This window comes from Carlito syrichta, unplaced genomic scaffold (assembly GCF_000164805.1).
Source record: "Carlito syrichta isolate Samal-C Ts95f unplaced genomic scaffold, Tarsius_syrichta-2.0.1 Scaffold148917, whole genome shotgun sequence".
NCBI lineage: Eukaryota > Metazoa > Chordata > Mammalia > Primates > Tarsiidae > Carlito > Carlito syrichta.
In genome coordinates this window covers 150,308-166,164 of record NW_007093013.1, presented here as the reverse complement: position 1 = coordinate 166,164, position 15,857 = coordinate 150,308, and the positions used below count along the sequence as shown (strand labels likewise).

At 35.9% G+C, this 15,857-nt stretch overlaps 1 protein-coding gene across 1 annotated transcript in view; it reads right to left on the bottom strand.

Annotated features, from left to right (window-relative positions):
* Window positions 1–6,030: 6,030 nt before the first annotated feature.
* LMBR1 (limb development membrane protein 1) overlaps window positions 6,031–15,857 on the bottom strand; it is a 131,846-nt gene continuing 122,019 nt past the window's right edge. The window contains exons 14-15 of the mRNA XM_021708813.1: window positions 10,969–11,130; window positions 6,031–6,614 (exon numbers count right to left, since the gene is read on the bottom strand). Of these exons, the coding sequence (XP_021564488.1) occupies window positions 6,529–6,614; window positions 10,969–11,130 (248 nt within the window). The 3' untranslated portion in view covers window positions 6,031–6,528. The remainder of the gene's footprint in view (window positions 6,615–10,968; window positions 11,131–15,857) is intronic.

The window sequence follows — 15,857 nt, the reverse complement described above, 5'->3', positions numbered from 1 at the left end:
AGCCTCCAATTTCTGGGCTTAAGCGATCCTCCTGCTTCAGCCCCCTGAGTAGCTGGGAGTATAGGTGTACACCACCAAAACTAGCTAATTTTTTTAAAAATGTTTTATAGAGATGAGGACTCACTATGTTGCCCAGGCTGGTCTTCAACTCCTGGGCTCAAACAATCCTACCTTGAGTCTCTTGAGTAGCTAGGACTACACATAGGTGCACGTCACTGTCTTGCTAATTTTTAAAATTTTTTGTAGAGATGGGGGTCTCACTATGCTGCCCAAGCTGGTTTCAAACTCCTGGCCTCAAGCGACCCTCCCACAGTGCTGGGATTACAGGTGTGAGCCACTGCACCTAGCCTTGAAGTAATGATTTTAAAACACATTTTGGGTGTTTTAGAACCTTTGTTTGGTTCTTAAAGGAACTAAAAATGTTCCATTCTTATGGCTCTACCATCTATGCACACAGAGGGACTCAGGTGTGAAAATAGTTGCTTTTTTCTAATAGGCTGAAATTAATAAGTAAAATAAATCTGAGAAGCAATTTATATAGAGTGGGCAAGTGAAGGGGCTTAGGGACCAGTCAGAACAGGTTCAAATCCTGCGTCCTGTGGGTTCTTGAGCATATTACTTAACCTCTCTCTGCTTTAGTTTCATCTGCAAAGTGGGAATAATAACTATTTCCCAGGGTTGCCATGAGGATTAAATATTATACATATTTATATGAATTCACATACATGCACATATAAAATAACTGCAACAATGCTGGCACAGGGGAGCACTATTTAATGCTTGCTGTTATTATTGCTATTAAAGTAGTAAGTCCCTTTTTCAAGCTACATACATAAAAGTGGTTTCATTTTTGAATTACATCTTAGATATCTACTTATTTAATTGCATCACTTAGATGTTTAGCTGCATTTAAATAAGAAATACACTTACCTGGGTTTACAGCAAGCCCTAGAAACTGGGACTACACTTTTTCAAGCTCTGTTGGCATGTGAGACAGTGGGACGACAGATGTTGTTCAAACTCTTGATCATATTTTGCAACCAGTGACTCATTATCTAGTGTTTCAAAACTCTGAGCAGGCTAACAGGAGTCACCAAGAAACCAAAAAACCCCAAACAAAGAAGAGGTGAGACTCAAGTTGTACTGGCCTATGCTTATATCTAGTTCGTCAGCTCACTACTAGTGTGACCTCAGACATCCTCAGCTTTCTCAGCTGCATTCCTTCTATGTAAAATGGAGGTAGGTGCTTTCTATTTCACAGGTGGTCCTGAGGGTTACTATATGTGAGAACGGAGCACTCACCCTTCTTCATGCCCCTTGTCCCTTTTTCACCACCCCCACCTCCAAGTCTTTGAGGAGATTCCACAATAAGAACTAAAAAAAAAAAGAAAGAAAGAAAAAGAAAAAAAAAAGCAAATCACTCTTCAGACTAAAAGAAAGCTAGGCTACTAAAGAGACAGTGAGGAAAAACTCTTCATAGGGAGGTGTGAGCAGGGGAGGACAGTCTTGGCATCAGCAGTACTCTGTGTCATCTAATTCTTCAAGTCTACTGTGGAGTCCATACAGAACCACCGTGGACGACTCCAAGCTGCTGTGGAAGAACAGTTGTGGAATCACTACAAATAGCTACCATAACATCAATGTTCTCGATTCTAACTGCCACTGTTTGTAAGCAGTACCATTCATTTAATAATAGCTCGCCAAAGGAAAAGACTTTACAACACTCACAAAATATTTTTAGTAATTGATAAAACTTCCATCTTCAGATTCATAGCCTACATTTGAATCTCCACCTCCTCACAGTCACACAGTAAAGATTCTTCTGCATCACTTGGTCTTCAGCAGTTATTCACGATATCAGAATCCATGCTCATGAACTTGACTTTTTCAGTACCTTTAAAATTAAAAGCCTAACACCAAAGTCATATTTGAGAATAACCAAGGTTTTGTCTGAATTTCTTATTTGATTATATTTAACCTTGAAAAAAAAACTTTTTCCTAACTGAATTAAATAGAATTGGAAGTCAATTACATTTTGTGCAGTACAGTAAGTAATTTATATACACAATACTTTTGTTTCAGTGACATATGTAGCAGTAAGTTTTACCTAAACAATAACTAAAAGCCAAAACAAAACAAAAAAAGGTCTTTGTATTAGTTCTTCTTTCAAACCCTGATTCCAAAGCTTTCCAAATTGAAGCTTACCATCCATTAGGAGGTCAGAAAATAACTTTGTGGTCTGAGTCTAGTCTTTTAAAAAATAACAGTAGGCCGGACACGGTGGCTCAAGCCTGTAATCCCAGCATTTTATGAGGCCGAGGTGAAGGGATTGCCTGAGCCCACGGGTTCGAGAACAGGCTGGGCAACTTGGCAAGACCTCATTTCTATAATAAATAAATTTTTAAAAAATTAGCAGGCGTGGTAACGCATGCCTGTAGTTCCAGCTACTTGGAAGGCTGAGGGGGAAGGATCATCTGAGCCCAGCAAGTCAACGCTGTGTGACCGTGAGCCTATTACTGTACTCCAGCCTGGGTGACACAGTGAGACTCCAACTCAAAGAAAAAAAATTACAATAAAACAGGATAGAAAATGCCAACCTATATCACACATAGGAAAGCAGGTATTGTCTTGTTAAATTTTTGTTTTTATATATATATAAATGTGTGTGTGTGTTTGTGCTTATATACTGAGTTAAAAAGTAATTGTATTTCTTACTGTGGAAAAAGTCTGAAAGCCACTGGTGTATAGGCTCCTGAATGTCAGTGTATTAACGTACTAACAGCAGTTACACTTCCAAGAGCTCTGAATGAAGCTGTCCAGACCACAAGTAGGTGTTGCTTAGTCCTTCTATGGAAGAAGTTAAAGAAACTAAACAAATCTGAATAACTCAAATAATTAAACAAAATAAAATACATGCTTTCAATTACTGATGCACATTTTGAGCTGCAAGAAACTGATCTGCCAATAACTCCACAACAAAAAGAGAAAGAAAATATCCACTTCTTCTTTAATTCAACATTTCATCAGAATAATTATTGCCCTTTATAAAATTGAAATGGAAGCAGCCTATTAATACCCTTAAGCTTTAGCCATGATGATATTTAAGACTGAAAAAACAAACAAACAAAATATATAAGTACCTGTAAACCAAATATGAAATCACTTTTTGTAAAACTTTAATTTCTAAGACATTTAAAAAGTCACACTATAAGTATCTCATAGAAACAAACAAGACTAACAATTTGTAAACAAAACAATCTGTAAACAAAAATAATTTACCAGTGTGTCCAAACATTTTTAAAAGTAATATTACACCAGTTTTTTAAAGTTTAAAAAGTCAGTACTGCATTTATATTAACATTAAAAAAAAAAACTTCTAAGAATTCTGCTTTTATGCATTAAATCATGTGCTAAAAACAAAGCAAGTACATAAGGGCATGTCAATGATGGAAACTTAGGTTGCTGGCAGATTAAGTCATTACTGAAACTTCAGGAATGACCCATTGGCACCCAACAAAGTGAGGAGAGGCTGCACTACTGAGAGCAGGGGCATGTGCACCTTGCTGCATCTGAGAGGCAAAACAACGCAAAAGGTTTCATCCTTATCTACTAACCAGCACCTCAATACAGTAATTTAAGGAGCGAACATTACTGTATTTGTGTGTACAATTTTCATGTAAAGTCTCTTATTTGGAGGCCTATTTTTACACAGAATGTACATAAAGCTATGCAAATAGTAAGTCTAGGAAATATCTTGGAAAATCAGTAAAAAGTAATACAAATGTTATAATCTGAAAAGTTTATAATTGTAAAATAATTTACTTAAATATTGCAGAACCAGTTAATAAGAATCTGCTGAGTCTCTTCAAGAAACTCTGTAACTATAGTGCCTAATGCCCTTTTAAAACAGTTACTAAAGGTGAGAGAGAATAGAAGGACTGCTTGATTTAATGCAGTCACTGGTGTACTCCCATCCAATTAGAATTGAAATGGTAGTTCCAGAATTAATTTGCCTGTGAGTATTTGGAGCTCCATCTTTCAGGGTCTATCTACTTTCTCTTTCACTACACACAAGAACTGCAATAAAATGAAGACCCTTAAGAGTGACTGTCCTTACCAGTTTCTCAGAAAGTTTGGCCTCAGTATTCTGTACCCATTTTTTGTGGCTTGTCACACAAATTAGCATGTGTCCAATAGAAGCACCTGCATTTGGAGTAAATCTCTCACTCAAGAGGAAAATTCTTGTTCATGTGATCAGGAAAAGCCTGAAGGGGCTGTGTTGACGCAGCATTCCAAGTATATAACAATCAGTCTTTGTTACAAAAGGCATCTGAGACCCAAGGTTTGAAACTGTCTTTCTACATACTGCTCATCATCTGTTTTAACAACAATGAAGATGCTTCCAGTAAGTATTTTAGAATTTATAATTCACTTTCTAAGCTAACTGAGCCAAGTCTGGCTTAAGTCCTCAGATAGAAACTTTCAAATGAACAAAAAGTTGAGATAGACAGTGAAAATTTTAATATCTTACTAAAATATCATCAGATGTTTAACAAATAACTAGGAACTCTTTCTCTAGATGTGCCCTGAAACGAAATTGGTGTTAAAAGTGATACTAGTACACTCCTGAGTTTCTTTCTATTCTCACTTGACTTGGTCTGCTCAAAGTATGGATTCAAAGTTTCACTAAAAATCAAAGTTTGCAATTAATAATGTTTAAATAGGTATAATTAACAGTGAAATTAGGAAGATGCTAAATTTTATTAATTTTCTAGGTATGCTGAGAAATTCCCCAATAACAAACTAATGGTATTTACTGAATGTTGTTTAGAATCACAAAAATGAATGTTCTTTTATTTTAAAACCAAGCTGCATTTTTAAAAGATGTGAGGCTCAGAAGGAAATGCAGAAGTATAAATATGGGAGAAGTATACTCAGTGAGGTTTACAAATATACAGGTTAAAGTTTCTTATCATTTTGGTTCTAAGTATAAATTTTTGATGTCAAGTGGATACAGCCTGTTTTTCATAAATTTCTCCCCCAAAAAAACCTTTAAGTTCAACAATTTGAAAAAAAATGTTGTTTTACTTTTGTCTGAACACAGACAATCTATTGTCATACACACAGTGCATGTGAACATATATATTTATACAGATTGCATAACTATGAATTGTGTGGAAATGGGCCCAATTTATATTTTGCATGCACAATTTTCAGTACTCTATCCTAGTAGATGGTAACATATAGTATAAGTTCATCGATTTACTCAGTGGATTTAAAGCCAAGAAACCATCCCAATAATTATTTACAATTTAATAACTGAATGATTATCAGATCATGTTATACTACAAAATCATTCTTACATCATGAATGCTGATGCTGTGAGTTTTCCATATTAAACTGGTAACTTTTATAACTCGGAAGTTCAAAATGGCATATACAAAAATAACCAAAGCCTAAAGAATATGAGGAAAGAAGGGGTTTCGATCACTCAGCATTTATAGTTTTCATAAGCATCACAGAAGCACAGGGAATTAAGTGAGCTTTGAAAAAAATGCTTTAAAAAACTGAGTGTACATATAGCCTATAAGGCAAAATCTAAGTTACAAGTGTATTTAACACTGGCAACTATATTATCAGAGGTAATATTGAGTTATATACATATAAACTATCATTAAACTATGATTACATAATACTTCCTACCATAATACTTTCTACCATAACTTATTATACTGTACAGTAGAAGATACTCATGAGGCTTTCTATCAAGGCTCCAGGTTTAAAAGAATTTAGTATTTTCCTCTTGGCTCCAAGTCTAATCAATATCATTCTGTAACATAAATCAGAAATTATGCTTTTTTAAAAAAAATTAAAAAACATAATTTGCGATCATTACAGTTCCAACACACCCACTGCAATAATAGCATCTACAAGCAGTTTCTATAGCATTTAACAAATGCATTTTCTAGGGGGGTGTGGTGGCTCATGCCTGTAATCCCAGCACTTTGGGAGGCTGAGGCGAGAGGAGTGCTTGAGGCCAGGAGTTCAAGACCAGTGTGGGCAACAGAGTAAGTCCCCAACTCTATTAAAAAAAAAATTCTGAATAACCTTCACTTAGTACTAAGGATGCCTGTCAAGTAGGCGTCTACATTCTGAATAAAGTATATAATGGGATTTAAGTGAATCCTTAGTCCCAGCATCTTCTAACATTTTCATATCAGATGAAAAAAATTCATATAGATGACTGTATTTACTGATGTGAGCAAATGTGTCTACAGAAGAATGTGCTTTTCTGTATGTCTCTAAGGAATCTGCACTTAACTATAGACTACAGTCTATCAGAAAGTTAAATTTCAAAAAAAGATGAGCAAAAGCAAAGTTCTTACTAGAACATGAAAAAAGTAACAGACAGGCCTAGATCCTAAACATAAACCAAGGTCAGTATGAAAATGCTTCTATATCTGATAGGAATGTCATGAGTTTGGAGTTCTCAGGTCTCTTGATTGCAGAACATGCCAGCTGTGTGTCTCACAGTGCTTTCTGATGCCCATTTACAGAAGGCTTGGTTGTTTCTGAATCCCTTGAAGAATTTGATAAGTGAAGTTTATGAAGCCCTGCAGAAAAATGAAGAAAATGGTGAGAAATTATGTATTGTTGAGTGGTTGGGAAAGGGTTAGGGTAGCAGGAAGAGATTTATAAAACAGAATGTAAAGTTTTAACTTGGAAGCTGTGATGTGCTGGCCAGATCTCCTTTAGAAATGAAAGATCTCTTCTCTCAACCAGCAACCTTCCTCTGGGGAGGCCTAAGCCGAAGACAGTTATAGAGTAGGAAGTTACATCCCCTTTCAGGATGTCATGTGTGGGTCTAAAGGCCTGCCCCTTCTCAATTCAGTAGCTCTCTAAAGGGTCATCATAGTCACAACATCCCATCGGGTCAGCCAAGGCTTCCAGTGTGTCTACATTGAAGCATACGTCCTCTCTGCACAATTCCATCCTTTTCCTTTTTCCCAACCCCTATAGTAAACCTTCTTCTGGCAAGCTTATCTCCATGTAAAATATACTTCTCAAGGAACCAAACCTGAGACAGATATATTCCTGTTTTTGTTTTAAAATACACACATACATATGCCCATGCAAGAAAATGTAGGAAAAGGCATACCAAAATACTAACATGTAATTTTAAAAACTGCAAGAGATTACGTTAAAGAAAGAGCAAGCTGAATTGGCAAAAGAACAAAATGAACATAAATAATATTTCACTACTCAAAGATATTTCACAGAATAAAAAATTATCACTGCCTCTAAAATTACATGTATTTCCTTCTGGTTCATATAGCAATTATTTATATAATGTAACTGATTTAGAGAACAACATTGTGCTCTTACAAGAAGGAAGGGTAAAAGAAAATGTAACGGTTTATGTGGTAATAAAGCTTCAAGCACTTTAATAAAAATGAAGCACAATGACGTATGACAATATAGCCATGTGCCGCTTAACAACAAGGATACGAGTTGAGAAATACATTGTGAGGTGATTTCATCTTTGTATGAACATCACAGAGTGTACTTACACAAACCTAGATGATATAGCCTACTGCATACCTAGACTATATGGCATGGACTATTGCTTCTGGGCTACAAACCTGTAGCATGTTCTTGTACTGAATCCTGTAGATAACTGTAACGCAGTAGTAGGTACTTGCGTATCTAAACATATTTAAACCTAGAAAAGGTAATGCATTGCTCTATGATATTACAGCAACACTAGGCCACAGGAATTGTTCAGTTCCATTATAATCTTACATGACCACTGTAGTATAAGCAATCAGTCCATTGTTGACCAAAAGATCATTATGTGACACATAACTGTGCAAAAGCAGCACATCTAAAGGACAAGTTTTAAGAAAATAATTTTCACAAGGCTCAGACCTTTATGATTCTTCAAAGACTTACCTGGAAAAGACTTTGCCCCCTACAATTTACAATGGTAATCTACCTGACTACTAGGCAGTTTTATCTCACTCTTAAACCAACACAGTACTCCAAAATTTTAAATTTCTGTCACCTGCATATCTTAATGAAAGAAAAGGTAAAATAGAGCCTCTCTACATTTGAATGGGAAGAAAAAAAAAAATCAATGCAACACAGGAGTGGCCAAACTGCCATGGACAACAGTAACCCACAGCTGTTGGGGGTGGTGAGGTATGCTAAAATAAAGCTTGCTAGAAACAGACTGAGCAAAGAGAGGATCAATGAAGTATTCATTGACTAACTAAAACAGAATCACCCTTTTAGGATAGATTATTTGAGTTCAACCTCTAAAATTTGGGTGCAGCGTAGGGTAATGCATTCTGAAAAATTACAATGTCCCTCATCTACAGACAAACTAAAAAAAAAAAAACAAAAAACCTCCATTACTACCATCACCACAGCTAATTTTTTTTAGATGAGAAAATATAGTTTATTTAGAAAGTTAATTAGAAAGAGAGAGAAAGAGAAGATTCACCTCTCCAAGGTGGGGGACGGGGCCAAAGCCAGGAAACATGGCAACAGCCATAGATCAAAGAGAACATGGCCACACCAGAGTCTAACAAGGCAATGGCCATAGCTAAATTTTTAAGTGTTTATTATATACCAGACATTCCCTGAGATGGATGCTATCATTATCAATGAACACAGTAGCCAAGTGGAGGGGAAAGCCCACAAAAAAAGAAAGGGGATAGAGTTCCTTTTTATTTTATTTTGAGTTGGAGTCTCACTCCTTAGCCCAGGCTGGAGTGTAGTGGTACGCTCACGGCAACCCCAGCATCAACCTGCTGGGCTCCAGCGATCCTTCCACCTCAGCCTTTCAAGTAGCCGGAACGACAGATGCATGCTACCACAACTGACTAATATTTTATTTATTGTAGAGATGAGGTCTCGCCAATAGTTACCCAGGCTGGTCTTGAATCCACGGGCTCAGGCAATCCACTTACCTCGGCCTCCCAAAGTGCTGGAGTTACAGGCTGAGCCACCGAGCCTAGCTGATAGTTACATTTTTATCACGAAATTTTGATTTTCACTGAAATCATATGTATGATCTCAGATCATTCAGACATTACATATACTTAGAATCTTTTTTATGTATAAATTACCCCCTTAGAGCATCTGAGTAAATAACAAAAAAATTGAGGAAGAAAAGTAAATCCATCTACCAGACAGTTTTATGCAACTCTTGATAATTCCATTGTCTCTTATGGTCAAATAACTAATGTAATATATAAGACCTTTTATATCAGGTAAAGTTATATTTTACTACCTTAATAAAAGCTTCCTTAACAAAATGATGTCCAGAACACTTTATTCAAATGCTAAACTACTGTAATTCATTTGCAATCATCTCATTTAGTGAATCATAAGTGAAAAATTATCTGAGATTATGTCTAACTAATCTTCCTGATTTTCCAACAGGTTTAAAAATTATATTTTAACTCTAGACATTTGACTGAAAGTATTGTTTGATTCCCACTTCATCTTGTAGTTTTTAATTTGGCCAGTTTTATGACACCAAAGCCCTAAAATCTATAAATTATCTGATGCTTCAACTGAAATGAGATATAAATTTTCCCTTTTAGGCCAATATTTCATCAGCTATCCACTCACAGAACATATTCAAAGTAAAATACATATGAATAGATCATCTGGAATCTTTTTTTCCTTCCAAAGATCATCCTTTCAAACATCAAGGTTGGAAAGGCTTGGTGGTATGAGAAGCTTTATTGCTGCTCATATAGTTTAAGTTATCTGAAAATTGTACCTTAATGAATCAATCAATAGGTGGCCTTTTGCAATAGCTAAAAGCTATAGTGGAATATGGAACATAAGCATTCAAATGGTAGTAACTCAGGTAAATGTGTCAATGTCACAATTTTCTATAATAAATGCCTTCTTTTGCCACAAAATTACATACTTCAAAACCAAGATAGTTTATATGTCCTGGTATTTTTAAAGTATAAAACTTGAAACAGGCCAGGTGTGGTAGCTAACATCTGTAATCCCAGTAATTTGGGAGGAGGTGGGAGGACTGCTTGAGTTCAGGAATTTGAGATCAGCCTGGGCAATATAGCAAAACCTGGTCTCTAAAATAAATGAATGAATGAATGAATAAGTTAGGTGTGGCGTATGCCTGTATCCTAGCTACTCAGGATTGAGGCGGGAGGATTGCTTGTGCCCAGGAGTTCAAGGCTGCGGTGAGCTGTGATTGTGCCACTGCACTCCAGCCTGAGTGACACAGGGAGACTTTGACACAAAAAACAAACACTTGAAATTGAAATATGTGTAGCTCTAATGTGGAAATAAACATTTAAAAAACCCATAGGTTGTATTTGTACACTTCGGCAAAACCTGCCAATTTTTAGTACAATTACAGTGCAGGTGACTCATGGAATATATAACAATAAATCCCCTCTCTCCTATCAATGCCAAGAATGCTTGCCAAGAATGCTAACATTTTTATCCTGAATTATTTGGCTTACTGAAAAGAATTATTGGTCAGCCTGATATCTGGAAAAGCCAAGCCTCAAAAAAAAAAAAGGAAAAGGTTTAACTAAAAGATATCATTGCCAAAAAAATAAGTCTGTGACACAGTATCATCTTTACCACCACCATAACCACCAACATCATAACAATAAAGGAGCTACTGTGTACCCAGTTTTTATGCTTTGTCAAGCACTGTGCTAAGGAAATGACTCGAATTATTTCAGTTAATATTTATAACAAACAAAAGGAAGAAGATATTATCACTATTTTACAGATGAGAAAACTAAGACTTCATGAGGCAATTTTGTACAAAATCATGATCAATAAGTAGTGGATTGAATTTGACCTCTTAGATTTTACACATTTATTTGGAAAACGAAAACAGCTGAAGACTTAAAATTATTAATTAGTAGAAAGAGGGAAAAAAATACCCATAAACCTCAGGATTACCTAGGGCCTTGAAAAGTTCCTCTCGAACTGCAGAGGTGAATTTCCGGACCAGACATAATGTTGTCACAATAGCAAAAAGTAAATTGTAGGATAATACAATATAGAAATTCCCCAGCCAATTAAACCTTCCAAAGTCTCCAAGTAGATCAAATCTAGTGATTCCTGTTAAAAATAAATAAAATAGCCCTTAATAAAATCATTTCATTAGTTATACAGTAAAATACACATCAGATCAAATTCCATTGACTTTTTCATTTCTGTTATGTGAGGGACTCGAATGAATGAATAAATCACAAAACACATCCAAATACATAACTGTTGTCTAGAGGGACAACCTCTAGGCAGTCCTAACCTACTTCACATACAAGCCACAGTCACTGGCAAGTGATGAGCAATGGGGTCAGAACGAATGCCTCTTGTCATCTGATGGAATTCATGCTTACAGTAAAAATAAACCTATTGTGCTGCCCACATGGAGAGAATGGCAGACTACACGCTCCACTGAAACAGAATGACTATAACCGATAAGAGGAAATAAGAGTCATGATGAAAAAGATGCCTGAGCAAATCCTTACACCTCCCCTGCTGCTGCCTCTTTGGGGGAATTGCCTGTCCCCTCTCTTCATTCAGGACTCTGCTCAAATATACCTCCTTGGAAAGGAAGACTCTTAATTCTCTTACCTAAAACAGCTGGACACTCCATAGCCCTCTGTCCTAATTATGACTCTTCGTGGCATATATTACCTGAAATATATTTTTCCCCCTTTTTGGCTTATTTATTGCCTGTTTTCCCCACTAAAATGTCAGTTCTATAAGAACAGGACACTCCTATAATTGTTTCACTCCTATAATTCCAATGCCTAGAATAATGCCTTATACATACTTAATATGTACTACATAAATGAACAAATAGGATAATTTCCTTCCATAAAAATTGTTAGTCTGAATTTAATGTTATAGGCTTATAGAGTAAAAGGGCGAAGCTGGAAATGCAGTGGAATTATATCACATATGCACTGGAGTTACTTTAATTCAGCTGCACACATTTTAAAACATCTTTTTATTTAAAAAGTAACTTAAAAAGTCATGTGCCCCGAGTTCAATATATATTGGAAAAAATATGTGAATGGTAGGATTTTTCTGGCCATTAATAGACATACAAGTAAATCACATCATTCAAGTAGTCAGTCAAGTAAGAGATAATGGGATTGCCGACGATCTTCAAGGAAGAAATGAAGCCTACTTTGGAGCAATATAAAATTTAAACTACAGAGAGTTAGAATAAATAATAACAACTGCCTATAGGGTTGAATAAACAAAATTATGTATTTCATATTGTATGGGTGATTTAAGGATTTTATGGGTGATTTCAAGATTAACTTTGACTAAACGCAATTTCACATTATTAGCTGACTTGAGCTGAACTCTCATTCCCACTCCAGTGCCATTCTCTTATCTACTATGTAAAGCCTCCACAAAAGCAGCTTACAGAGACAAGGAGAAAAATCTTCACATATAAACAATGTAGGTGAACGTGATGGCTCACTCCTGTAAGCTCAGAACTTTGGAAGGCCAAGGCAGGAGGATCATTTGAGCCCCGGAGTTCAAGACCAGCCTAGGCAACACAGTAAGACTTTGTCTCTACAAATAATCAAAAAGTTAGCCAGGTGTGGTAGTAAGCACCTGTAGTCCCAGCTACTTGGGAGGCTCCGAGGTGGATCACCTAAACCCAGGAGGTCGAGGCTGCAATAAGTCATGATTGTGCCACTGCACTCCAGCCTGGGTGACAGAGTGAGACTTTGACTCAAAACAAACAAACAAAATAAAAAATAGAATAGAATAAAATAAAACAAACAAAAAATAAACAGTGTGATTAAAAACAGGAGATCTCAAAAGTTGCTCTTCTGTAGTTACTTCTGCCTGGGCCAATGTGTTTCAATTTGAAAGATAACACTATATCAAAATACAGGGGGTTTTTTTGTTTTTTTATTGTTTTTTTTGTTTGTTTTTTGAGTTGGAGTCTCACTGTCGCCCAGACTGAAGTGCAAAATACAGTTAAAAGACAGAAGATTAAGGATACAATAAAATACTTTTTTAAAAAGGTTAAAACAGAGACACGAGGAGACTACGCAGCAAATGTTACACACATTTATGAGATAATAACAACAATCTTAGCAGCAGTTTCTCAGTTACAAGTATTAATAAAACTTTGCGTATTAAAAGGAATACATATCTAATGATATATTTTATTTTTCAAATAAAGTACCATTTAGTTTAGCCTAGGAAGTTATCCGTAAACAAGATATTGTCCTCCAAAACAAGTTTCAGTAGTTTCAGCCCAGAAATCTCAGGTAAGTACTTTATTTAATTTATAAAGTCAAAGACTTCCTTGAAAACATGATGACAACTATGAATTTTCTCACAAGAAAGATACATGTACACACACACAAAATTTTGTATACCATGAAGCTCATTTATGAACTGATAGATCCCAAAATAAAAACCTTTACCCAGGTGTTTCATAAGAGTCTTACTTGTTCTCAAAATGCTTTTGATCATTCATTCCCATTACAAAAAAATACTTTTGAGGCCATATGGGTATATATACCTACATGTGCATACACTACTTACTACATCTTATATATAGGCAAAACAAAGATTTTTAAAATTATAACAATAAATATAAGTTCTAATATTTTCTTCAGAGTTCAATGACTTAATTTGTGAATCCAGAGAGATCACAAACTCGACTTTGGAAACCACTGGAATATGTTATGTGGTAATTCTACCACCTTTGAACATGACCTGTGTCCTAAGTTGTGACAGCACTACCACATAATGAGAGTAAAGTCATGAAGTAGAATGCATTATAATAGCAGAACAGAAGGTATGTTAGGAACAATGGGACAGTGTATCCACTGGAATTTCTTAGTGGACTCAACTTGGTATCTTGAGAATCAGGGTCAAGACCTCATATGGAACATCTAGACAAAGAACAGTCTCCATCATTAGATGTTTTGGTTCCCAGGATATTTCAGGTTGACTTCATAAACAGAAATTCCAGAGTCTATTGCAATAGTGCACTGAATAATTGGACAAAATATTACCTCATAGGGATTATTATAAAGATTATTGTTTCATATTTAATATTTTTTAAAAATCTAAGTGATACGACTAAAAGATTACTCTGAGCTAGATGTAGTGGCTCATGCCTGCTACACAGAAAAGGTGTGTGAAAGAAAGAGTTGCTCAATGTGGCAAACTTCATTGTTATCTTATTTTCAGAAACTGCCACAGCCACCCCAATCTTCAGCAATCACCACCCTGATCAGTCAGCAGACATCAATACTGAGGCAAGACCCTTCACTAGCAAAAAAAAAAAAGAAAGAAAGAAAATACAATTTGCTGAAGGCGCCAACGATTGTTACCATTTTTTAGCAATAAATTATTTTTAAATTAAGGTAGGTACATTGTTTCTTCACACAGTAGTATTGCACAATTAACAGACTACAGCATAATATAAACATACACTGAGAAAGCAATAAATTTGTGTGATCCACTTTCTCAAAATAAAGCAGGTTACAGAATTTTTTGGAACCAAACCTTCAATATCACCAAGGTATGCCTGTATGTATGAAAAAGGTGCTCAACAACTCTAATAATTAGGGAAATGCTAATCAAAACTATGAGGAGATATCAATGTCCATCTGTTAGAGTGGTTACTGTCAGGAAGATAAGAGATAACAAATGTTGACAAGGATGCAGAGAAAAAGGAATCCTTGTACACTGCTGGAAAGAATGCAAATTAATACAATCTTTATGAAAAACAGTACGGAAGTTCCTCAGAAAATTAATAATAGGCCAGGCATAATGGCTCACGCCTGTAATCTCAACACTTTGGGAGGCAGAGGTAAGAGAATTGCCTGAGCTCAGGGGTTCAAGACAAGCCTGGGCAACTTGGCAAGACCTCATCTCTACAATAAGTCAAAAAAAATCAGTCAGGTGTGGTGGCATGCACCTGTAATTCCAGCTACTTAGAAGGCTGAGGCGGAAGTACTGCCTGAGCCCAGCAAGTCAAGGTTGTGGTAGTCATGACCATGCCACTGTACTCCAGACTGGGCAATAGAGTACATTTCTGGGTATGTATCCAAAGGAATTGAAATTGGGATCATGAAAAGATGCCTGTACTGCCATGTACCTTGAAGAACGATTCACAATAGTTATGATACACAAAAAAACCTAAATGTCCTTCAACGAATGAATGGATAAAGACAATGTCATATACACACACACACACACACACACACACACACACACACACACACACACACCATAAAATTATTCAGCCTTTAAAAAGATGGAAATCCTACCATTTGTGACCACATAGATGGAGCAAAAGTAAATTATGCTAATTGAGGTAAGTCAGGTGCAGAAAGACAAATACTATCTGACTCACTTATATGTGGAATCCAAAATAGTCAAATTAATAGAAGCAGAGAGTAGGACAGTAGTTGCCAGGGATTGGAGGCAGGGGTAAATGAGGCAATATTGAATAAAGGGTACAAAGTTTCAGTTATGTTAGATGAATATGTTCTGCAGATCTAATATACAGTGTGGTGATAGCTAACAAGACTGTATTATATATGTAATTTACTAAGAGAATAAATCTTAAATCTTTTCACCACATCCACACACTTACACACACACACATACACACAATGTTAACTGCTCAGAGGTAATGGATATGTTAATTAGTTTGATTGTGGTGAATATCTCACAATGTATATGTATATCAAAATGTCACATTGTGGGTTTTAAATATAAACAAGTTAGCCGGGTGTGGTAGTGTGCGCCTGTTGTTCCAGCTACTTGGAAGGCTGAGGCAGAAG